The 26,560-nt window shown below is 48.1% G+C and overlaps 1 protein-coding gene and 1 non-coding gene across 5 annotated transcripts in view; one reads left to right on the top strand and one right to left on the bottom strand.

Moving 5' to 3' along the window:
* asic1b (acid-sensing (proton-gated) ion channel 1b) overlaps positions 1-9,981 on the top strand; it is a 1,118,762-nt gene extending 1,108,781 nt beyond the window's left edge. For all 4 annotated transcript variants that reach the window (XM_072494112.1, XM_072494108.1, XM_072494109.1 and 1 more), the window contains one exon: positions 5,671-9,981. Coding sequence is in view for 3 of the 4 variants with exons in the window: in XM_072494108.1 (XP_072350209.1) it covers positions 5,671-5,775 (105 nt within the window). In the remaining variant the exon portion in view is untranslated. The remainder of the gene's footprint in view (positions 1-5,670) is intronic.
* Positions 9,982-26,140: 16,159 nt separating this feature from the next.
* Positions 26,141-26,335, bottom strand: LOC140405543 (U2 spliceosomal RNA). Its single transcript, XR_011938635.1, has one exon. It is a non-coding gene; the product is annotated as a U2 spliceosomal RNA (small nuclear RNA).
* Between the last annotated feature and the right edge of the window lie 225 nt (positions 26,336-26,560).

Here is a 26,560-nt window from a genome sequence, read left to right as displayed (position 1 = left end):
CAGGTCATAGATGGGATGCAACAGCCAGTTCTTCAAACTGACGCAAGTCTAAAGCTTGGACTGGTAACCCTGAATGTGCCAAGAGAGATTCGCAGCGTGTCACAGCACCCAAAATCAGTGGCGGCAGAACAGATCCTAGAGGAGTACATCGATGTGTTTGAAGAGCTGGGGTGTGTACCAGGAGAATAGAGACGTGGATGAGAGGGCAAGAACAATTCAGCATCGGCTGAAAAATGTTCCAGCTGCCTTCAAGTCAAACCTAAAATACATGATAGAAAAGCCAGAAAAGGTGCAGACTCGATGGGCCGAATGGCCTCCTTCTGCACTGTAAATTCTATGATAAACATATTGGGCATACCGAGAAGAATTGCCAGCCCAAGTTGGCATCTTGTACAAATGGAAATAGAGTCATCATCCCTCAGGATATGAGGGAATGGATGCTGAACCGCATCTATGCAAACCACCAATGGATTGAATCAACTCTGAGTGAGAAAGGCAAGAAATATGCTTTACTGCACATGAGCAATGAAATTAAAGATCACATTGGCCAGTGTGGTGCTCATACCCAGTAGCAAGTTGAACAAGCTAGAGAGCCATTGATAACATACGACATCCCAGACAGACCATGGATGAAGCTGGGAGTAGATCTCTACACTTTGGCAGGAACTGATTATCTAGTCACTGTAGACTACTCTTCTGACTACTGGGTGTTAGACCAGATGACTTCAACAACGGCAAGAGAAATAGTACAATGCTTGAAAGAAAACTTTGGTCGTTACAGCATTTCAGACATTGTGATGCATGACAATGGCCCTCAGTTCACGTTCAACACTCTCAACAGGACTCAGCCCACGTGGGACCTTGGGACATGCGTTGAGAAATTGTCACCTCGATCATAGGCAGTGGAAGTGAATGGCCAAATATGTTGATGCAACCGCTGATACATCTGAACAATAGTGAAACTGGGCCTTCACAGCAATTGGCTAGTCAGGGAGAAGTGATCTCATCAGCTGTACTGCGTATAGAGTGACCATCAGTCTAAGAGGTCCACAACTCCCAAACAACCGCAATTGAACAACAACGGTCACCAAGGCAACAAGGGCCTCGGGACTGACACTCTCCAGACACGGAACATCATCCAGACCACTGTCAACTCGCACACGCACCATTAAGAGACTTGCGCAATTTTATTGTGGGCGCGATCCTCCTGAACCACGATTAAGCGTTCCTGCCAGAGGGAAGCCCAGAGTGATTCCCACTAGCACTGGGAGTGATCCCGATGTGCAATGCTCTGTCACTGGAAAAAAACCTTTCACAGAATCGGCTCTTCCGGGTCCATACGGCGACCGAGAGGGGCGGGACCTACTCTTTCCGACAGGTCCCGAACCACTGAGATCAGAGATCTCCGATCTCAAATACCTGCTGCAGCGCTCCTCAACCCCAATCGCTAGCAGGGCACCCCCCCCCCCTCCCACCCTAATCGCTGACAAGGACCCACCCTCAGATCCCTCCAGGCCACCCATTCAGCACCCCCCTCACCCTACCCCCACTCCCCTCATTCAGCCACCCCTCATTTCCCCCCTCATCCCACCCCTACTCCCTCCCATTCAGCCCCCCTCAGTACCCCCCACTACCCCCTCATTTACCCCTCACCCCATCCCCACTCTCCCCATTACCCCCTCATTCGCTTCCCCCTCACCCTACCCCCACTCCCCCATTCAGTCGCCCCATATTTCCCCCCTCATCCCGCCCCCACTCCCCCCCATTCAGCCCCCCCCTCATTCCACCCCATCCCATCCCCACTCTTCCCATCACCCCCTCATTCGTTCTTCCCTCACCCCACCCCCACTCCCTCCCATTCAGCCCCCCCCCCCCCCCCCTCAGTGTGCAGGCTGCACCTACACTTTCTAGGAAGCACTTGATAACAAAGAGGTAGACTTATAAAAAAAATTAGGGTTAGGAAAACATCTATTCCCTGAGTTAATGGATCTCTGCAGAGCTATAAAAACAAACAATTGGATTCTCCCCTTTGAAACTGCCTCACCCTGTCAATCATAAAGCTTTCAGCGGGCAATGGAGTGTGAAAATTAATGTAAACAATCCAGTTCAAACCTTTTGGCCTTCTAGCCATACCTTCACACTTCTATATTGAAAGGGCAATGAAATTGACTGTGAAAACCACTTCAAAGGTTACCATCACTTTAAAGGGATAACTTTTACCTTCATCTCACAGACCTTTAAATTTGGCATTCTAAGTGACTGTTTAAATAGTAGAGGGGTACAGATGAGGTCAATTTCACTTTATTGTGACAAAACTTAACTCTGACATACGGACTGTTTAATGGGTTTAAAGACTGCCATTGGGGAGAGCAACCAAACAAGTACCATCCGAGGGAAGACCCCCAACCTGAGCATCTCCAGCCCAGCACAAGCCCCCCTGACCCCCACCTCCCATGAAGCAGCAAACCCCTTGGCACCCTGGACGCAATTGTAGGGGACTTACCACCTTGCCACCCCTCGGACTACAAACCACCAGATCCACATTCCTTAATACTTGCACCAATTCACGCCAGTGGGCCCCTCGGCTGGGGGGGCGTGGTCTGGAGCATCCCACCTGGCAAGTGAATGGTGCGTCCTGTCCATCGATGAGATGTAAAATAGCTCGAATGAGCTATTTGCATGGTCCCACTGAATCGGGGCGAGAAGCCCGGTTTGGACGTCAGGAAACCCGCTATGGCAATGGAGAATCCCCATTTTAGGCCCGACACGCTATTCAGCGGCAGGTCCTGAATCTCGCTTTGAGCAGTGGACTGGAGGATCCTGGTCTATGTGTGCAATGCATGTGCGGTGACTGACAAGTGGGAAAAAAAACAGTTGTTAATACATGAGAATACTGGGTAACTTGGGAGACTCACAGTCACACAGGATCGTGCATTCAAATGCCTCTTTTGTTCACTGGGAAAGGGGAGATCTTTGTATCTTTTGTTCACTAGGAAAAGGGAGATGTTTGGGGTTTTGAAAGTGCAGTCTTACTAAGTATCGCGCTTGCTATAGTCATGTGACTCTGCCATGAGCAAACACTGTAGGCTGCCATTTCAATTCCGTTCAATGAAGAGTCTCACTGATACAGGGAGCTGAAAAGGACTGCTGTCGTGGTGCATGATACCGGCTCCAACCTCAAATCCGCCATTCACGGCTGGATCATGAAAATAAGTCCGGAGTGTGTCTCGGTTCCGTGGCAGCTCTGCTTTGTGCTCTGTGAAAAAGAGACGCCTTGAGATAATCACTGAGGCAAAATGTATTATTACACTAATGATTTAGCAATAATGTAATTAAAATCCCACTCACGCGATCAGAAGTTAAATGCTTTGAACCACTGGTAATGAAATAAAAGCAGCCACCAGACAGCCCCGTCACAATAAAGTCAGGAGATACCTCATTAAAAAGTTGGAGCAGGGCTAATTTGAGCATAGTGTAAGGGGAATCACTTGGGAGTCGTGATCTACATTCATCATTTGCTTTGTAGTTCTGTGTGAGCCAGATTATTTTTGCATGTTCCCGTAGCACCTGTGATCAGTGGACACAGGGCACCTTTCCATTATAGGCTATGGGTTCTGTCATAGAATCATAGAATCCCTACAGTACAGAAGGAGGCCATTCGGCCCGTCACACCCAGACTATCTCTTTCAAAGAGCTGCCCAATTAGTCCCACTCCCCGAGGCCCTTTCCCCCTTCTACTCCCTTTTGAGAGTTTCTGTTGAATCTGCTTCCAAATTCAGGCAGCTCATTCCAGATCACAGCAGCTGGCTGTATTAAAACATTCTCCTCATCTCACCTTGGCTTCATTTCACAATTACTTTGCAATCAAGAGTCTCTTCACATGAGGTTAAATGTAAGGAAGCGATCCTGCTAAGGTGTATCTCCCTCATCGTCAGGCCGTTGTGTGTTATCAGTGGAACCCAGCATCACTATGGAGACTGGTGCTTGACAACCAGTGAAGGGACGAGCATGGAGATCATTCTGCTGGAATTCCTTTCTTCAGGATCCCAGTACAAATATAGTCCCGGCGGAGGAGATGAAAGCCTCCCCCATCTGCTGGCTGTAAGGATCCTGCAAGAATGAGTTTGGGATATCCTCATCCAGATCCCAGGGCTGGTGGGCGGAGAGTGCACCAATTACCTCTGAATTGATTGTCCCATGCAGAGGGACGTTGATGTTAGCTTGTGTGGAAAACTGAAATATATTGGGATGTGTGGTGGGGGGTTGGTAGTTGCGAGGGATGTGGAGGCTTTACTGTTCTGTAGTTCTGGCTAAGATGTTTTGTTACTCTCGGGTAAAGGAAGCTTTTAATTAAAGCTGCCTGTGCTATACGCCCCACTGGGTATCAAAGCCCTCTTGCACAGCCCCACCTTCCTCCCTTTGATGAGTTGAACATTGTTTGTCTTTGAACTATTTATTTTAATAAAATGCAACTCAGAAGAGTAACTCCACCCCAGCATTTCATGGACCCTTTTCCTTGCCCTGCCATTGTCACTGGACCAGTAATCCAGAGACCCGGGGTAATGTTCTGGGGACCCGGAGTCAAGTCCCACCACAGCAGATGGTGGAATTTGGGGCGCGATATAATGGCCTCGACGCGCCTGACTTGGTAAGGCTTCCCGTGAGATTCATGACGCTCGAGACGTCTTGCGAGCGTCAACCGAACCTCGCGTGGCATCGTGGTCACTGGGCGAGATCCAGATCAACACATTTGAGTGAGCCATTAAATTTAACTAATTTAATTAAATTAGCCATTTGGCTCATTTAAAAATGCATGCACCAGATTCTCACGCCGCCCGAGACCTAACGACGTTGCCTGGGAGACCTCGCCAGGGCGCCGTTTCCCAGTGGTCCACACAAACGTGGACCAGGCGTAACGACACCTGGGATATCCCAGGCCACTGGAAACCCCTGGGTGGTCCGGGCAGGGCAGGGTGGCACCCTGGCTCCCCCTTTGGCACCTGGGCACTGCCAACCTGGCACCTTGGTGCCTGGGTTGCGCTGGCTGGGCACTGCCAATGTGCCCAAGTGGCATTGCTAGGGTTCCTGGGTGCCAGGGTGGCACTGCCAACTGTTGGTGCCTGAGAGGGGCCATGCCCATGAAAGGGGGGGGGGGGTGAGGGGAGTATGAAAGGTGGGGGGGGGGGGGCTATGAAAGATGGAGGGGGGGTGAAGGGCAGGTATGAAGGGGTGTTATAAAGTTCGGGGGATGAACTGCAAGAGTCGACCTCATTGCTGTGGGTCTGGAGTCACATGCAGGCCAGACCAGGCAATGAAGGACTTCTCTGAAGGACATTAGTGAACCAAATGGGTATTTACGACAATGGTTTCATGGTCATGACTCAACTTTTAATTTTTATTGAATTCAAAATTCACCATCTGCTGTGGTGGGATTCAAACCAAGGTCCCCAGACCATGACCCTTGGTCTCTGGATTACTGGTCCAGTGCCCCCACATCACTGCCTCCACAAGATAAATTCTGACGAATCTTTATCCTATTTGATCTCAGCCTTGCGGAATGTCACGCTCATAGTGATCCAATTACTCAAGGTACTGCGATGTTGCATTGGGGGCCGAGATATTGCCAATTGTTAACGGTCAGTGCACAGAACTTTCTTCTTATTTCCACAGAACCCATGTGAGAACTTAAGGAGCCACCCAGTGGGAATGACGTACCCAGCGAACATTCTACCTCACCACCCCCCCCGCAGCACGTTTGAAGATTTCACCTGCTGATGGCAGAGGCTCACGGCTGGCGACCACGATGACCACACACTTATCTCACGGTTCAACGAGCGGAAAGGAGACTGGACTGTCCACGGAGACTGGAGCCGTCCAGTTCTGAACTACCAAAGTCATTGAACAAACCTTCTGGAGACACACTCACAAACAACCCTACTACACGTTTGAAACAAAATGGCAGTTTTGGGGATGACTGTTCCGTGGACTCCACTCATTCTTACACTAACTTTGCGAAAAGAAAACCAACTTTTTTCTCTCATCTCGAGTCATACTCCAGTTTTGTAAAAGGAATTTTTTAACCCACTGATTATCGTAAACGCTTCTGTAGGCCGCTCGTATCGTCTTGCGTGGTCATGTTCTTAAGATAAAAAAAATTAGAACACATTTCACATCATCTCAAGTGAAACCTGTTGCTGCAGCAATTCATTTCCTCTCGCTGATGGATTTTGTTCACTAACGACATATTTGCACCATTTCTACCATCGCCAAATGGTTACTTTACACTATAGTTTGTTCAGAATTGGAATGACTGGACACCAAGGAGGGAAATAGTGCAGGCTTGATTGTTGGGTCAGAGCTGCCTTGTTTCCTTGTGGAATGCCGACTGACGTTGTGACGTTTAAGGGACGTCTTGACAAATACATGAATAGGATGGGAATAGAGGGATATGGGCCCCGGAAGTGTAGAAGATTGTAGTTTAGTCGGGCAGCATGGTCGGCACAGGCCGAAAGGCCTGTTCCTGTGTTGTACTTTTCTTTGTTCTTTGAATTTGGAAGGCGGGAAATTTGTCTCGGGCAGCAGTACGAGACAGGCCAGATCGAATCGGCCCTCGATGGCAACAGATTGTAAAATGGGCTGACGAAAATCTGCCATTTTATGCTTCCGCCCAAGTCAAAATTCTCTTCTTTGTTAAAAAAAAACAAAATGGAGACCGCTCCCAAAAAGACTTCTCCTAGCCCAGCACACTTTTTGTTTATAAATTTAGAGTGCCCAATTCTTTCTTTTTCCAATGAAGGGGCAATTTAGCGTGGTCAAGCCTGCACATCTTTGGGTTGTGGGGGTGAGACCCACGCAGACACGGGGAGAATGGGCAAACTCCACACGGACGGTGACCCGGGGCCAGGATCGAACCTGGGACCTCAGCGCCGTGAGGCAGCAGTGCTAACCACTGCACCACCCTGCCACCCTCTAGTCCAGCACAATTAACGGCGGGATATTATCCAGGGTAACAGAGTCCAGCCATTGAAGAGGAGCTCACGCCAGATGAAGGTAGTACCTGTACCAATCACTTGAGTGAAAGAAAAATATTTCAGCCTATCTTTGGTTGTGTGTTAGATGTAGAACCATTATAGTAAGGATTATGACTGATGCTTCCACTACATCATGGCAAAGTGTGAGGAGGTTGAGGAGAAAGCCCTGGTATGAGTTATTATTTAATGAGGGGGAAAAGGAAACAACACCAGTCTTTCTGACAATCAAGTGATCTTTATAAAGTTTTAAAAACCTGAATCTGGCTTTCCCTACAATACAAAAATAAAATAAATAACCCCACAAAGGTGATCACTCACTGTACCTCCAGTGAACAGGAATTGAAATGAGATTTCAGCAGCACGGTAGCACAGTGGTTAGCACAGTTGCTTCATGGCGCCAGAGTCCCGGGTTCGATTCCCCGCTTGGGTCACTGACTGTGCGGAATCTGCACATCCTCCCCGTGTCTGCGTGGGTTTCCTCCGGGTGCTCCGGTTTCCTCCCACAGTCCAAAGATGTGCAGGTTAGGTGGGTTGGCCATGCTAACTTGTCCCTTAGTGTCCAAAAAGGTTGGGTGGGATTACTGGGTTACGCGGATAAGATGGAGGCGTGGCTTAAGTGGAGTGCTCTACCCAAGGGCTGGTGCAGACTCGATGGGCCGAATGACCTCCTTCTGAACTGTAAATTCTATGATTGGCCATGCTAAATTGCCCTCAGTGTCCAAAACATGTTAAGTGGGGGTTACTGGGTTACGTGGTTAGGGTAGATACATGGGCTTCAGTAGGGTTCTCTTTGTAAGGGCTGGTGCAGACTCGATGGGCCGAAAAGCCTCCTTTTGCACTGTAAATTCTATGATACCCTGGACAATTCACAGAAAAGCCTTGCGGCTGATCATCCTGAGAATAGATTCAATATTTTTTTTTACAAAGTATTGACAGATTCCAAGCTTGGATTTTAAAAGTCTGTAGTGTTTATGAGGAAGCAACGACAGAATTAATGGAGTTCAGGTACAAATCAGCGATGATCTGATCGAATGGCAGAAAAGGCTCGAGGCCTCCTTCTGTTCCTCATGTTTCACAGCAGGGAGAGAATCTTCCAAAGGCACTCTTGCAGCAGAGGTAAGCTAGCAATTTCTGTTGAGGTGTCACCTTATTGACAGAACCCGTTAAACTTTCCATTAAGTGCTGGCCTATTTTACTTTGTTTTTTCCCAAGCCCCATGACATCTGGAAGCCCGAATGGAGGTGATGTGATTCGCTGGTTCACACCTGTGAGGCCTAGCACATTGAGTTTCCTGGCTTCAAGTAGGCTCATTGGGAGAAGCAATGAATAGAGGCAGTGTATTCCAAATTTGACTGGTAAGTGGGAGAATTGGGCAACTGGAGGTTCTTGTATGAAACACTTTTTAAAAATGTAGACATAACTCCTTATCTATAGAAAGGTAGAACTGATTGATGTGATCCTCAACTAACTTCCAACCTGATGCCTGACAACGACACTAAAAGGCAGCACGGTGGCAATGGCCAGCACAGTGGTTAGCACTGTTGTCTCACAGCACCAGGGACATGGGTGCAATTCCAGCCTTTAGTGACTGTCTGTGTGGAGTTTGCACTTTCTCCCCATGTCTGTGTGGGTTTCCTCTAGGTGCTCCGGTTTCCTCCCATAGTCCAAAGATAGAACATAGAACATACAGTGCAGAAGGAGGCCATTTGGCCCATTGAGTCTGCGCCAACCCACTTAAGCCCTCACTTCCACCCTATCCCCGTAACCCAATAACCCCTCCTAACCTTTTTGGACACTAAGGGCAATTTAGCATGGCCAATCCACCTAACCTGCACGTCTTTGGACTGTGGGAGGAAACCAGAGCACCCGGAGGAAACCCACGCTGACTCGGGGGAGAACGTGCAGACTCCGCACAGACAGTGACCCAGCGGGGAATCAAACCTGGGACCCTGGCGCTGTGAAGCCACAGTGCTATCCACTTGTGCTACCATGCTGCCCTGGTTCTTGATGTGCACATTAGGTGGATTGGCCATGATAAATTGCCCCTTAGTGTCCAAAGATGTACAGGTTAGGTGGATTGGCCATGCTAAATTGTCCCTTAGTGTCCAAAGATGTGCAGGTTAGGTGGATTGGCCATGATCAATTGTCCCGTAGTGTCCAAAGATGTGCAGGTTAAGTGGATTGGCCGTGATAAATTGACCCTTAGTGTCCAAAGATAGAACATAGAACAATACAGCGCAGTACAGGCCCTTCGGCCCACGATGTTGCACCGAAACAAAAGCCATCTAACCTACACTATGCCATTATCATCCATATGTTTATCCAATAAACTTTTAAATGCCCTCAATGTTGGCGAGTTCACTACTGTAGCAGGTAGGGCATTCCACGGCCTCACTACTCTTTGCGTAAAGAACCTACCTCTGACCTCTGGCCTATATCTATTACCCCTCAGTTTAAAGTTATGTCCCCTCGTGCCAGCCATATCCATCCGCGGGAGAAGGCTCTCACTGTCCACCCTATCCAACCCCCTGATCATTTTGTATGCCTCTATTAAGTCTCCTCTTAACCTTCTTCTCTCCAACGAAAACAACCTCAAGTCCGTCAGCCTTTCCTCATAAGATTTTCCCTCCATACCAGGCAACATCCTGGTAAATCTCCTCTGCACCCGCTCCAAAGCCTCCACGTCCTTCCTATAATGCGGTGACCAGAACTGTACGCAATACTCCAAATGCGGCCGGACCAGAGTTCTGTACAGCTGCAACATGACCTCCCAACTCCGGAACTCAATCCCTCTACCAATAAAGGCCAACACTCCATAGGCCTTCTTCACAACCCTATCAACCTGGGTGGCAACTTTCAGGGATCTATGTACATGGACACCTAGATCCCTCTGCTCAGCCACACTTTCAAGAACTTTACCATTAGCCAAATATTCCGCATTCCTGTTATTCCTTCCAAAGTGAATCACCTCACACTTCTCTACATTAAACTCCATTTGCCACCTCTCAGCCCAGCTCTGCAGCTTATCTATATCCCTCTGTAACCTGCTACATCCTTCCACACTATCGACAACACCACCGACTTTAGTATCGTCTGCAAATTTACTCACCCACCCTTCTGCGCCTTCCTCTAGGTCATTGATAAAAATGACAAACAGCAACGGCCCCAGAACAGATCCTTGTGGTACTCCACTTGTGACTGTACTCCATTCTGAACATTTCCCATCAACCACCACCCTCTGTCTTCTTTCAGCTAGCCAATTTCTGATCCACATCTCTAAATCACCCTCAATCCCCAGCCTCCGTATTTTTTGCAATAGCCTACCGTGGGGAACCTTATCAAACGCTTTGCTGAAATCCATATACACCACATCAACTGCTCTACCCTCATCTACCTGTTCAGTCACCTTCTCAAAGAACTCAATAAGGTTTGTGAGGCATGACCTACCCTTCACAAAGCCATGCTGACTAGCCCTGATCATATTATTCCTATCTAGATGATTATAAATCTTGTCCCTTATAATCCCCTCCAAGACTTTACCCACTACAGACGTGAGGCTCACCGGTCTATAGTTGCCGGGGTTGTCTCTGCTCCCCTTTTTGAACAAAGGGACCACATTTGCTGTCCTCCAGTCCTCTGACACTGATGTGCAGGTTAGGTGGATTGGCCGTGATAAATTGTCCCTTAGTGTCCAAAGATGTGCAGGTTAGGTGGATTGGCCATGATAAATTGCCCCTTAGTGTATAAAGATGTGCAGGTTAGGTGGATTGGCCATGTTAAATTGTCCCTTAGTGTCCAAGGATGTGCAGGTTAGACGAGGGTAGGGGGGGGGGCGTGGGCCGAGGTAGGATGTCTTGAGGAGGGCCGCTGCAGACTCGATGGGCCGAATGACCTCCTTCGGCTCTGTAGGCTTTCTATGACTTTTATGAGTAATGAATAAAAGCTTAAAATTTGAGCTTCTAAGCACCTCACTTGAACTACGTTAGACGCAAGAGACTATCATCCTCGAGCAGTGGTATTCATTATATGACTGAGGGACATTTGGCCCTTGCCTCCAAAGCACCGCGGATTCTCAGCAGACTACCTGAGCATTCTGCCCAGCTGTAACATGTTGACGGAATTTAGATTCCATCCAGTCTCCTGACTTTAATTTAAAGAAAGCCTTCAGCGATGGAAAATAAGGTGATATTATTTGAAGGCACAGTTATTCCTCCTGCCTTGCAGTGATTTAATATTGGGCCAAGATAGTTCTCTTTGTGTGGGGAAGTGCCTGCTCTCTATTTGGGAACTGTACAAAGCAGAACTGAATGTGGGCGAACTGCAGGCTTTCACCCACCACTTGGTGGCCCAGCACTGGTTTGGATTGTGGGCACGGACAAGAAAAAAATGAATTGTAGAGCTCGAGAGCGATTTGTGCATTCTTGCATTGGAGTTCAGTTCAAGGCCGAACACTACACAAATGTTCAGACTTTAGTGTACAGTGACCACTGGTATGAGCAGAACAAAACATTGTTGCCTTTGGTGCAAATTATCATTCATTTTGTTGATTTGTGTCACTACACAAGAGACTCTTTGCTCCTGAACTTAAACAATGATGTGTTGCATCAGGTGGATGGTCCGATGTTTGAAAGATTTCCATAGCATTTGTCATTTGAATTTACTGTCAGGAAACTTATGGGTGGGATTTTACGCCCTGCCTCAACCCGCCGCCCCTCCCCCCCACCCAAACCCGGTGGCATGCTTTGCAGCGGTACAGGTGGCCCACCATTGGCTGGCGGTGGGATTGTCCAGTCCCGCTGCCGTCAATGAGGTGGACAGCGAGAAGAGCTGGAAAAGATTTCGGCCCATGTACCCAACGGCAATTTGGAGGAGAAGCAGATTGACGATTGAATCGACAAACGACGGACAACCTCATTCAAGTTGCAACGGTAATCACTCGAAACTAGCCTTGCGTCGAATCGTGTAAATACAGCTCTAAATATTCCATTCACTGGTATTTAAAACTGGCGGCCCAAAGCTAGAGGAGTTTAAAGTGATTTAATCGGCTGCTGAATCCCCTTCAGAATGCTGACCGTGGCTATGGAAAAAGGGACCCCTAACAGAAATGAACCACCATCACGATAAACCCCACAGTCAGTCTTAGACAGAATCTCACCTGGTGCATTGTAACTTTAATGGAGAATTGGTGCAATTTTGATACAAGTTGGGCAGGATTCTTCAGGCCCCCCAGCCGTGTGTTTCCTGGCCGTTCGCTGGCGGCGGGATTCTCTCTTCCCGCCGCTGGCTAATGGGATTTCCCATTGAAGCCACCCCACACCGCCGGGAAACCCACGGGCGGGGGTGTTCTGCCTGCGAGAACAGTGAATCCCAACAGCCGGAGAATTCCATCCAACTATACATCACAGCTCAGACTCTGGGTGAATTACCCTTCTCGCCCTTTTGGCTTCAAACAGACTTTGTGAATTGAGCTCAGCTGACCTCAATGCTGCTCGAACTGAGTTCACAGAATAAAGTGGATGCGATTTGGCATTCAATATTAACTCGTGTTCATCGCCATTGAACCGTCATTCTCACTTTTGGAGAATTGGGGGAGGAGATATTGTGGGCTGGGGGGTGGGGTGGGAGGCGGGCGGGTGTCACATTGATTCTTGGCTGAGATTGGGAGTTACGAGATACTGTAGAATGAGCCTTACTTGTTTCTTTGAATTGACCATGTATGTACACCGCTATTGGATGGAAATAAAAACCTTCCACTGCGACTGATATTTTTCATCAAAAAGAACCCTTCCCTTCCCCCACTCTCAGAATAGGCAATTGCCCGCCATTCTCCCTCAAAGCAAAGTGGGATTTATTTTGGCGGGGGTTGATTAATGAAGAATACTCCAAGACATTTCCAGTGTTGAAGGAGTTGACTAATTTCTAATTAAGTAGCCACAGTTGACAAAGTAACCATTGGAATGAACACCTCAATCATTGTTAGTGTCGGTGCTTCTGGTGTTTTGGGATTTTAATTACCACGTAGCTCTTTAATAAGTCCCCGTTTTAACCAGGAAGGATTGGGATGATATCACCCCACCCCACCCGCCCCCCCGCCCCAACCCCTCCCCTCCCCACCCCAGCCCCCACAGATTCTGCTGCTAATGTTCCCTGTGCAGGTGGGGTGGGGGGGGGCAGCGGGTGGGCGATGGGGGGGGGGGGAGGGCGGTGGGGTGGGGGCGGTTGGGGGGGTGGGGGGGGCAAAAACACAATTTGAAGGCACGTTTGTTTACGACTCCTTTAACGTGACCCGTGAACCATAAGAATTCTGGAACTGCCGCCTCAAACAACAGCCTGGACTTTCCAGTCCCGCCCGAGGCGGGAATCGGCACGGGTGGGATGGAAAATCCGTCGGGCCAGACGGAGGTCGGTTGACCAAAATTTAACGACTTGCATTTCTAGCGCACCATTAACGTGGTCAAATGTCCCTAAGTTTTTATCCCATCACTGCCTGCGATATTACATAGCCATGCAACATTTGGGTAACAATCCCCAGGAAGGGCCTGACAGCCCTCTTAGTGTTTTCTTTTCAGATAAAAGACAAAATAGTGATGCCAAGGGGGTGAGATGAAGCTAAACCAACAGTGTCAAACCTGTGTAATTCTTGTTATGTATAAGTTTTGCCAAGTAACATCAGATACAGTACATTGACTCGCATCTTATTCATTTAGCTTAATGTGTTGTTATGTATAGTAACCATTAGATGCTCGTAATATTACAAAGCTATTGTGCCCTTCCTTGTCACTGACTTCAGACCTGCCTTTAATTGTATGAGGAACAAAAGAAAACATTTAGCCTTTAACATGGGAAATATATGTACTATGTACAAGTTTTATTCAGATAAAGCACAAGAGGATGGGATGGTCGTGTATGACAGGTGATCCGCTATTTTATCATTGTAAACCTGATTGTTATCTAGAAGCAGCAATGAGTGGTTTCTACGGATGAAGCCCCATTGGCTCTTCTTGACTGTGATGTTTTAACAAGTCTGGAAGAGGAAGTTTGGTTTCCATTTTGATTTTCTACAAGCACTAGTTATCAAAATAAAATTAAAAAATGAACAGGATTTTGTGGTAGACTTAGAATGCGAGGTTGAAGACCACACCCAAGGATTCTCACCGTCACTGGTCTTCAGATCTTCATTTCGTTGCTTTGATAAAACCCCAGATAATGACTGTTTCAACAGTGACTCATTGGAGCAAAGCATTTCATCAAAGGCGGTGTTGGCGAATCCATCAACTTTAGCCAGGATGAACTTGCAGGAGTAAAAATGTGGAATGTTGGGAAGGGTATGTGTCAATTTCAAATGCAGAGCAGTCAATGATGTTGGAGCTTTCAAATCAGGGATCATGGCTTCTTGTGAGAAAACAAAATTTTCAAGTATATTATACCTGCCATCAAAGATGCCCTTGTATAATAATAAATATATATCATAGTATGCCATTGTAAATGTGATGTGTGTTCATTATTGCTCAGTCTGCTGATTGGTTCCGCTTCTTTCATTCTATTGAACAACAAGACGTCAGCTTGTGCAGATCACTGGCTCGCTGGATAAATGTATCGCTGAGCCAAAAGAAACCATGGCGGAATGTAATCCTGCCATTGCAGCAAGAAAGATGGCAGTCACGGCCAATTATGCGCACAAGGGACTGCGCATCAATCTGCCAGTGGTGGGAATCGGTCCCTCCTGCGCGATTAAGTCAGAGGAGGGAAGGGGCCAATGTGAGCAGCTTACCTGCTCGCGGTGGCACGTTAATTAGGCTCATTATCACGCATCAAACACCATTTAACCGTGAGCCCACCAGAGTTTAGTTGTGGTTCTCCTGTACCTTCCAAAGGCTGCCCAGCTAACCCTGTTGGGTTCACCTGCGGCCTTGTAGAGGGCCCAGTGCGCAATCATGGGATCCAGCATTTCCCTTCCCCCCCCCCCGCACCCAATTCGACCCCCTCCCTGTGACCTCCATCCTGCCTTCACTTAACTGGGCAGCACGGTAGCACAGTGGTTTGCACTGTTGCTTCGCAGCGCCAGGGTTCCAGGTGCGGAATCTGCACGTTCTCCCCGTGTCTGCGTGGGGTTCCTCCGGGTGCTCCGGTTTCCTCCCACAAGTCCCGAAAGACGTGCTGTTGGGTGAATTGGACATTCTGAATTCTCCCTCTGTGACCCGAACAGGCGCCGGAATGTGGCGACTAGGGGCTTTTCACAGTAACTTCATTACAGTGTTAATGTAAGCCTACTTGTGACAATAAAGATTATTATTAACTGCACCCAGGCATCCAATGATGATCCCTGGTGAGGTTCCTGGAGCAATACCAGCAGCAGGCTCTGCCCTGGTGATTTTGCCAGCAATGGAGAGCTGCTGGCCTCTCACTGGCTGGCAGCTGCTGGCAGGTGGTATTTCGGGCGGATCATAAATCCCCAGGAAGGCCCATCGCAAGCCAGTTAAGTGCAGGACGGGCACTTAATTTAGTTGGGCCTCCTGCGCAGAAGCAATGCGGGTTTCCCACTGGTTCTCCAAGGGGTGGACGATGTCATAATATGCGCCCATGCACATCATGAGGTAAAAACAGGCAGTGACAGACACCCAGGTGAGCCAATCAACATACAGGACAGAACACAACCAATCACCAGACAGAACACCAGAGGGGGGCTTCCAACTATAAAACACACAAGGCATCAGCACTCCGCCTCTTTCCACTGGTGACAACTGTAGTGACAGTCAGGGTGTACAAATCATTCAACACCTTCTACACGTGGATCAGAGCTAGCCTGGTCTAGTTAGTTAGAGTTAGTACACTTAGAGTAGTAGAGTGTCAACCCACAGCCAGCTGTGTGCATTTGTTATAGAAGTTCAATAAATCGTATTGGACCAACGCCTAAGTTTGGTGTATGCTTTACAGTTCATCTGCATCCTGTTGCAGTCCGTGTTACCCCAGGGTGAATAACACGACAGACGAGACCCCCATTACCAACATTAAATAAAGCCCCGTAGCTCAGATATAAAAAAACAGTGTGTGTTGGGAATACTCAGCAGATTAGGCAGCTTCTGTGGAGATAAGAGTTGACGTTGATGACCTTTCATCACTCTCGGACCTCTATCAGGGCGACCTGAGGAGGTGGTGGAAGCAGGGACGATAGTGACGTTTAAGGGGCATCTTGACAAATACATGAATAGGGTGGGAATAGGATTTCATAGAATTTACAGTGCAGAAGGAGGCCATTCGGACCATCGAGTCTGCACCGGCTCTTGGAAAGAGCACCCTACCCAAGGTCAACACCTCCACCCTATCCCCATAACCCAGTAACCCCACCCAACACTAAGGGCAATTTTGGACACTAAGAGCAATTTACCATGGCCAATCCACCTAACCTGCACATCTTTGGACTGTGGGAGGAAACCGGAGCACCCGGAGGAAACCCACGCACACACGGGGAGGACGTGCAGACTCCGCACAGACAGTGACCCAAGCCGGAATCGAACCTGGGACCTTGGAGCTGTGATGCAATTGTGCTATCCACAATGCTACCATGCTGCGCTAATAGAGGGAATAGAGGGATATGGACCCCGGACGTGTAGAAGATTTTAGTTTAGACAGGCAGCATGGTCGGCATAGGCTTGTAGGGCCGAAGGGCCTGTTCCTGTGCTGTACTTTTCTTTATTCTTTATCCCAGGTTTGAACCCTGAGATTGTTTAGACAAGATAGGAATAAATCTACAGCCTCCGCATTCCTCCACCCAGACCATAAAAGACAAAGCTCCAGTTCCTCACTTAAAATATACAAGTCCTGAATTTTCACAGAGATTGTCCCAACCCCCCACCGACACATTGGAAAGAGGACAGCAGGACCCCTGGAGTAATTGGCTGAAGGCTCTGAATAGAGTATTGGCTAATCTCTTGCTGCAGTTGCAATGGGAGACTGGAACTGCCTCACTTAGGCGAACACCACTCGGGTGTCACCCTGAACCAAAAGAACGAAGCTTGGATTGTTTGCGAAACTTTCTGATAATTTGCCATTGTGTTCTTGCAATACTAGATCCAAGCTTTCTTGGAGAAGGATGCAGTTGTTAAAGATCAAGTTGGAAACAACGGATTGTTAGTCCCTGGGGCTCATCATGACAGACAGGAACGCCGGCGGGGAAACTTTCATTGTGCCAATCAATGTGGCAGGGAGACACATCGGAGAGAAATGCTTTCTGTCAGTCAGTCGCAGAGAAAGTGCATGCCCTGTATCTGTTACAAAGGCACTGCCTGACCTAAAGGATGATTGATGGTGTGTTGCCTTCTGTGATCATTAGGGTTACACTGAGTATTCAGACACTGAACACTCATTAAATTCCACAGTCTTCGATCTTATTGCAGGTGTTAACCTTCTTTGAAATAAAATGGTTAACACTCCCACTAAAATAACAGATTTAATGCACCAACATAAAGGGTGCAATTCAACACAAATATTTCTGTCTGGTTCCGGGCGCGGTTAGCAGAGTGTTTCTCGGAGTTTACAGCACCAAGAACGACACTGCTATTCAAGGGCACTTTGCCATTTTTTCGGCCTCGGCGAGGAATGCCCTGATGAGGTTGCACTTTAGTGATTCCCTGCGCTGACGAGCTCAACTCGCCTGTACAGGAAGATCACTTGTGGGTCGGGGCGACGTTTTTAAAGGCAGCCCCGACGAGTCAGAATACAGGCGGGAGAGAGAGAACCTAGTGGGGTGGTGTAGCGACAACAATCTCTCCCTCAATGCCAGCAAAACTAAAGAGCTGGTCATTGACTTCAGGAAGCAAAGTACTGTACACACCCCTGTCAGCATCAACGGGGCCGAGGTGGAGATGGTTAGCAGTTTCAAATTCCTAGGGGTGCACATCTCCAAAAATCTGTCCTGCTCTACCCACGTCGACGCTACCACCAAGAAAGCACAACAGCGCCTATACTTCCTCAGGAAACTAAGGAAATTCGGCATGTCCACATTAACTCTTACCAACTTTTACAGATGTACCATAGAAAGCATCCTATCGGGCTGCATCACAGCCTGGTATGGCAACTGCTCGGCCCAGGACCGCAAGAAACTTCAGAGAGTCGTGAACACCGCCCAGTCCATCACACAAACCTGCCTCCCATCCATTGACTCCATCTACACCTCCCGCTGCCTGGGGAAAGCGGGCGGCATAATCAAAGACCCCTCCCACCCGGCTTACTCACTCTTCCAACTTCTTCCATCGGGCAGGAGATACAGAAGTCTGAGAACACGCACGAACAGACTCAAAAACAGCTTTCCCACAGTCACCAGACTGCTAAATGACCCTCTTATGGACTGACCTCATTAACACTACACCCTGTATGCTTCATCCGATGCCGGTGCTTATGTAGTTACATTGTATATGTTGTGTTGCCCTATTATGTATTTTCTTTTATTCCCTTTTCTTCCCATGTACTTAATCATCTGTTGAGCTGCTCGCAGAAAAATACTTTTCACTGTACCTCGGTACACGTGACAATAAACAAATCCAATCCAATCCAATCCAATCTTTCAACTCCCCCCAGCCACCCCGCCATGGCTTCTGGACCCCCCATTTCACCCAACGTACTTCTTGCGGAGTCCTCAAGCACCCCCACCCCCAACCCCCCCCCCCCCCCCAGCTTGCCCAGCTGCATGGGTTCGCCCATTTGGTTAAAATTTGAGTCCTCTGAAATGGCCGCAGAAAATGGTCCATTTTGGGATTGTTTTCAGATCTGGAATGTCATCTGTGCCCACTTAATATTAGTAACGTATCCTGCACTGCAACAAGCTGAAATCGGTCAGCACTGTGGGTGTACCTACGCCACATGGACTGCAGTGGTTCAAGATGGACTGCTCCAGTTCAGTGCAGTCCTGGAGTGGTCCAGCATTGACTCCAACTGAAGCAGGCCACAGCAGGGAAACGCGCAAACGTGAAACACCAACACTCTCTCAGACATACCCATGGTCGTATACCCCATGTTTGCAAAGAAAATACCCTGAATGTAAAGTTGATGGATCAATGGCAGGAGAGGCAGGTGACCTGACCCTGAGATAGCAGTGATAATGTCTTCATTCCAGTTAGATTTATGAGAAGGAAGCTCTAGTTTAACTGGTAGACGCGATGGGCGAGATTTTGGATCCCGATGTAAGTGAATTTTCAGGTCGCGACCTTTTGTGGCATTGGCACTTGACACCAGACGCAATCTTTAGTGGGCAGGCCAATCAGTAGCCAGGGGGTGCGCGCGCTGTTCAATTATGGATGACGAGCGGGCATTTGAGGTTGGGGGCCAAAATAGGAGGTTGTCCGAGGCAGGATCTGCTGCTTTAGATCATAGAGAGGGCGTCTCATTGGGAAATAGACCACAGTCGTCAGGTTGTCATGGAGGAGTGGCAGCTGTGGTCCGGTTGCTATGGCGAATGGAGGGTTGGTGGGGGGGTAGGATCCCTTGGTTGTGTTTCAGCTTCAGTTGGGTAGTCATCACTGTCCCACTCCCCCAACCTTGTGGCACAGTTGTAGCGCCCCCCCCAATTACTGGACCGGATTCTCTGGGTTGGAGTCAATGCCAAGACTTGTTGGAGCCTTCATGACGCGGTTTAATGAGCTGTTAATCAGCTCAGGACTCCTTCCACTACTTACCCCCAAAACTCTTCCCCAAAGAGTAAAAAAACAGTGTGGGTGCGAAGATAGGCTAAAAGAAAACTGCCTCTCCCCCACCAATTGAAAATAGCCCGGAAATGGGATCGTGGAAGGCCCCCCCCCCCTGCAAATCTAGCACTGGTCACCTCTTTGTGGCTGTTGAAATAAATCAGCCCAACATCTCAATGCTCGCGTGCAATATATGGTCCTCTCCAAAACTTCAAGCCATTTCTTCCACAGGGTAATTTCAGCTGATTGAAATGATCCATAAGAAATAATAGAAGGATGTAAAACCTAGATTAGAATGAACAGGGATGGAAGAGACAGTCAACTTATCCAAGAGCCAATGACTTTATTTTAAAGCCTATTTAAAATTCTCTTTAATTATTCATGTGAAAGCCATTCCAGTTTTAATATTTTTCTGTGTTTATATTGAGTGCTTGTCACATGACCCCCTCTAAAAATGACCTAAAATACGCACTGATATTACCTAGCATGATAATTGGGTCATGTCCGCCTGGTGAATGGATTGTGGTGCAGTATTGTTTTTTTTTTGTTTGTTAAATTATAAAGGACTTACATTGATATAGCACCTTTCATTTATCCAAATATACAGCTGCTGGTCCTCTCTGTATAGAACATAGAATTTACAGTGCAGAAGGAGGCCATTCGGCCCATCGAGTCTGCACCGGCCCTTGGAAAGATCAGTCCACTTCAGCCCCACACCATCCCCGTAACCCAGTCTAAACAGTTTTGGACACTAAGGGCAATTTAGCATGGCCAATCCACCTAACCTGCTCATCTTTGGACTGTGGGAGGAAACCGGAGCATCCGGAGGAAACCCACGCAGACACGGGGAGAACGTGCAGACTCCGCACAGACAGTGACCCAAGCTGGGAATCGAACCCGGGACCCTGGAGCTGTGAAGCAACCGTGCTACCCACTGTGCTGCCCCATTACATATGATGATGTTGGTTCTGTTCTGGGCCTGAGACTGGGGTCATATTGCGTTGCGTGGTATATATGTAACATCATTCTCGTACTGGGGTCCTTGCAAATTGTCTTTGTTATTTTTTTCTGGGTGGAGACAATGAATCCGTGATTGAATCCTGCAGGGGTACAGATGTGTGTGGTATACGAGGGGGGGGGGGGGGGGGGGGAGCGGTGGAGGAGGTTGTGGTGTGTCATTGCTGGAGTCAAGGGAAATGTATATTGGTGCAAGTCTGAACATGCCGCAAAAAATGTAATTCTGAACTCTCGCGGTAATTACGAGCAATCGCCGCATGGGAAGGTGACCACCATTTTACCATGCTTTCATGGCCTTAACCTGTTTCTCCCTTGTTCTCTGGTGGGGCCTTTAGAGGTACAAAGTTATGTCTAACGATTGTGTCAATCCAGTTGTACTGCTGATCTCTTGTCCCGCTCTGCATTCATGTACTTGGAGCCTTTACTAAAGTAAAGATAAATCTTGCACTGCTGGATCATTCCTGTGCGTTTGCCTTGTTGTTTGGTCAAATGTAAAACATCGGGAAAAAAAATTAAAATAGGGGGAAAAGAAATCAAGAACTACAGAAATACAAATCTGCAGGCTTAACATCAATGAACGGGCAGAAAGTGAATGCCCACAGCCATTCTGAGGCTTACTTGGCATGAAATGTCAGAAACCAAAACACGCTCTCTAAATGATTTGCATTGTGGGATACATTTTCCATTTTCAGCTTTAGCCCCAGAGGAGAGTTTAGAAATGGCCAGAAATACAGCACCATTTGTAGTGATCTGCACATCTGTACATACATCTGCACATACACCAGGGACTGCAGACAGATGTAACAGCCACATCATCACTAGAGGGCAGCATCAGAGACGGGTATAAAGGGTCCAGCCCAAGGTAGGATCCACCTTTTTCAGAAGCACAGGGCTAGTGAGCAGCAGCAGACAGAGACAGCTCAGCATAGGCAGTTTACCTTAGCTTCACTGGTCATACCTCGTGACTGTATTATATCTAGTTAAGCTCTGGAAACAGAATGAACCCACTGGATAAAGTATTTGTGTTAACTGGAAGTCTACATCTTTATTCAGACTTGGAGAATAACATATGGTACCAGGAGTGATTTCAGAAAGCTAGCTAGACACCAGCAAGAGAGGAAAAGCTTAAACCGGATATTCAACTGTGGAAGACTTCGCAGCAAATGGATCCTCGACGACTAACTGATTCGATGGAACTTGTTGGAACTCCACAGCAGCTGGAAACAACCGGTAATTTAAGTTATAACTGGAAAATCTTTGAACAGCTGTTCCAAATATTTATTACAGCTAATGATTGAAGCACTGCCTCTGACGCAACGAAAATAGCCCTACTACTCTCAACAGGAGGGCATGAAGCTACCTCTGGGCCCCTGGGAGATTGGATTAAAATGTGGCTTCGAGACATGGAGGGAAGAACCATCCAGAACACCTCTCACCCCGGGAGAGCTGTGAACTGTCAGCGAAGATGCGATGCAATCGAACCGCACTGCTTCAGATCGTTGAAAGCTTTGTTGGGCTAAATGCTGAATGCTTGACAGTGGGGGCATTCCATGTGCTGCGGGCTGCTCCCTCCCCTTTTTTGCTCCCTCAGTACCGCAAGTGTGACGTGGTCAAGTGTTGCCCATCACTCCGAAATGCCGACCAAAATGAATTGCCAGCCCGCGCGAGCGGCTTTACGATCGAGAGCGAACGGACAAAAATGGCCAGTGTGAGGTAAAGGTCATTCCGGCCTCTGAGAGTCTCTTTCGTCCTCAGATCGAATCGCATTTTGAGACGCTTGGGCGCCAAACTCCCAGGGTTGGAAAGGACGCAAAAGAAAGGGGCTGATCAAAGAGACAGAGATTTAGAGCACAATGGGAGGCCATTCAGCCCGTCGAGTCAATCCACACTCTGCTGCCATTAGCCCTCTCATTTTATTCTCTTCACGTGCTTATCCAATGCCCTTTTAGAAAATCTGCTCCACGCTCTCATGCAGTGCTCTTTAGAACATAGAATATACAATGCAGAAGGAGGCCATTCGGCCCATCGAGTCTGCACTGACCCATTTAACCCCTCACTTGCACCCTATCCCAGAAACCCAATAACCCCTCCTAACCTTTTTGGTCACTAAGGGCAATTTAGCGTGGCCAATCCACCTAACCTGCACATCTTTGGACTGTGGGAGGAAACCGGAGCACCCGGAGGAACCCACGCAGACACGGGGAGAGCGTGCAGACTCCCCACAGACAGTGACCCAGCGGGGAATCGAACCTGGGACCCTGGAGCTGTGAAGCCACAGTGCTATTTAGCCATTTGTGCTACCGTGCTGCCAACTTTGTAATCCTTGTTCTCAGAATGGATGTTGTAGTATTCACAAAGGCCACAGAAGCGAAGTTAATTAACAAAACTAACATTTATTTACACTACTTATTAAAGTTCGACCACCTCCTCCCATAGTAAACAATATTCTAGTAATCTACAATCTACACTCAACTAAGACTGGTCTCTACATTCTGTAACTGTGCTGTCCTCTCCAGCACTGCTCTCTCTAACTTTCCTCCAGCCCTCTCCCAGAAGTCTGTGAGGCAGTGCATTGTATAGTTCTGCATCTAGCTCCATCTAGTGGTTAATTATGATATGACATCAACCCTTTGTATTCCGAACATTTCCCGCCATTGTGAATGGGAATCCCCATTGAAAATGAAATGAAAACTGCTTATTGTCACAAGTAGGCTTCAAATGAAGTTACTGTGAAAAGCCCCTAGTCGCCACTTTCCGGCACCTGTTCGGGGAGGCTGGTACGGGAATTGAACCGTGCTGCTGGCCTGCCTTGGTCTGCTTTCAAAGCCAGCGATTTAGCCCAGTGTGCTAAGCCAGCCCCTAATTGAAACTAACCCTCGCCACCAGGAAACCTGCAGGCAAGGGCGCGCGCAGCTGACGGGAGCAGGGAAGCCCACCGGCAACGAACAGCCGAAAAATTCTAGCAAATGAATCTCAGAGGCCATCAAGGTTATCGGTGCTGCCAAGCCCCTTTTCCCCCTTAGGAGCACAAAAAAAACATACTTGGCTTGTTTCTACAGCCCTCCCTGGGTCTTGGACTTGTCTTGAGGCCACAGGAGGATACTGGCAGAGAGAGAGATGAGAGTCTGTTCCTCACCTTGTCCTACTGTGGAAATGCACCAGCCTAGATTCTTTTTTTAAAAATATTTTTATTCAAACCAGGGCATACATAAACATGAACACATAGTCATTCGAAAACACAACACAATCCCTATAATTTGACATTTTCTCCCCTTAACAACCCCCATACCCGCTGGCAATGAACTGGTCCTCAAACAGGAACAAGAACATCTTCCATCTCATCCAGAAATCCTCCCCGAAGAGCGGACTCAATCGTCTCCAGTTTAAGGAATCCGCCACCAGGCGATCAATGTGGCAGAAGCCCCCCCTTCCCCTCCAACAGCTCTGACACCCCAAAGATCACCACTAGAAGGCCCGGCGAAAAATTCACCCCCAGAATTTTCGATAATGTTTCAAATATTAAACCCCAGAACCCCACCAATCTTGGACATGACATGTGGTCATGATTTGCCAGGCCCCCACTCCACATCTTATCCTCAACCTCTGTGAAGGATCCGCGGCCACTGGCACAGCCTAGCTTAAGGCGCGAAGGTGGGGTTTAAATCCATAATCAAGGCGAGAGTTCCTTTGGCTTTGGTACTTTGACCGGATTCCTTGTGTGGACTCGTGTCATGAAGCTTCCTTTGGAATTTAGTCTGCTGGTCGGATCGTCAGCCTCCCCAGGCAAGTCTGGCAACTGCGGGGCGGTGGGGGGGGGGGGGGGGGCACAGCTGCATGATTTCAACTTTCCAAGGAAAGAGTGGCCCACACACAACAGGTTCAGGACTGGCCACGGCCCCTGCTTGGCCAACCATCACAGGTGGACTATTAGTGTCATCCCCCTATGTGCCCATGGGAGGGAGCAAGCTGTGCACCACATCATAGAAGAATGTCCAGTCGACAGACTCAGCGGAGGCCTATCCACACGCAACACAGCAGCACCAGGAGAAACTGCTTGGATCAGGGACTTTGCATTCGCTGAATAAATAAATGTGAGAGTGCCTCTCACCAAGGCAACGGGCAGGTGAATACATGTAAACAAGGCACGTGTGTGAATGATATCACAGGGGGTGCCGAGTAATATTTTATTGGCAAAAATGGTCAACATTTGGGTGGCAGGGTGGCACAGCGGTCAGCACTGCTGCCTCACAGCACCAAGGACCTGGGTTCGATTCCGGCCTTGGGTGACTGTGTGGAATTTGTATTGAGGGAAATTTTATCAAATTTATTAGAGCTGCAGTTCCAGACTGTTTGATAATCTGTCGGGCTTTATTACGTGGATTCATATCCGGATCGGCAAGGTGAGAGGCGGTCATATAATGGTCATGTCACTGGACCAGTAATCCAGAGGCCTCAGGCTAATTCTCTGGGAACATAGGTTCAAATCCCACCACGGTAGCTGGTGGAATTTAAATTCAATTAATTATAAAATTGGGAATTGAAAGATCGACTCAGTAATGGGTGCCACGGTGGCACAGTGGTTAGCACTGCTGCCTCACAGCGCCAGGGACCCGGGTTCAATTCCGGCTGTGGGTGACTGTGTGGAGTTTGCACATTCTCCCCGTGTCTGCGTGGGTTTCCTCCGAGTGCTCCGGTTTCCTCCCACAGCCCAAAGATGCACAGGTTAGGTGGATTGGCCCTTAGTGTCCAAAGATGTGCAGGTTAGGTGGATTGGCCATGCTAAATTGTCCCTTCGTGTCCAAAGATGTGCAGGTTAGGTGGATTGGCCATGTTAAATTGCCCCTTAGTGTCCAAAGATGTGCAGGTTAGGTGGATTGGCCATGATAAATTGTCCCTTCGTGTCCAAAGATGTGCAGGTTAGGTGGATTGGCCATGATAAATTGTCTCTTAGTGTCCAAAGATGTGCAGGTTAGGTGGATTGGCCATGCTAAATTACCCCTTAGTGTCCAAAGATGTGCAGGTTAGGTGGATTGGCCATGATAAATTGTCCCTTAGTGTCCAAAGATGTGCAGGTTAGGTGGATTGGCCATGATAAATTGTCCCTTCGTGTCCAAAGATGTGCAGGTTAGGTGGATTGGCCATGCTAAATTGTCTCTCAGTGTCCAAAGATGTGCAGGTTAGGTGGATTGGCCATGCTAAATTGTCTCTCAGTGTCCAAAGATGTGTAGTTTGGGTAGGGTCACGGTGGGGTTACGGGGATAGGGCAGGGACTGGGCCTAGGCAGGGTGCTCTTTTGGAGGGTTGGTGCAGACTCGATGGGCCAAATGGCCTCCTTCTGCAATGTAGGGATTCTGTCATTCCATGAAACTATCATTTTTTTTTAATGTATTTTTAATTTTTAATTTTTTTAAATTTTTCCTTTTCTGAGTTACCAAGCCAGGGCTCAGAGTGTGGGTCAGGGGCAAACCCCTAATCCAGCTCCTCGCCTGCTCCAAAAAACTAATTCAAATTGAATCCAATTCATGGTCCCCACAAGAGAGACATACCAGATGTGAACCCAAAGGCTCAATCTACAGACACTTGATCTTAGCCAAAAGGCCAAGAAGCGATCATGAAACTATCATTGATTGTCGTAAAAAAAAAACTATCTGGTTCACTAGTGTCCTTTCTGGGAGGAAATCTGCCGTCCTTACCCCGTCTGGCCGACATGTGACTCCAGACCCACAGTTACACAATTGACTGACTGAGCAAGCCACTCAGTTCAAGGGCAATTAGGGACAGGCAACTAATGCTGGGCTTCGCCAGTTATACCACATCCTGCCAACAAATGAGCTC

This window comes from Scyliorhinus torazame, chromosome X (assembly GCF_047496885.1).
Source record: "Scyliorhinus torazame isolate Kashiwa2021f chromosome X, sScyTor2.1, whole genome shotgun sequence".
Lineage (NCBI taxonomy): Eukaryota > Metazoa > Chordata > Chondrichthyes > Carcharhiniformes > Scyliorhinidae > Scyliorhinus > Scyliorhinus torazame.
Note: the sequence above shows the minus strand (reverse complement) of the source record. Positions and strands in the feature narration are given on the sequence as shown.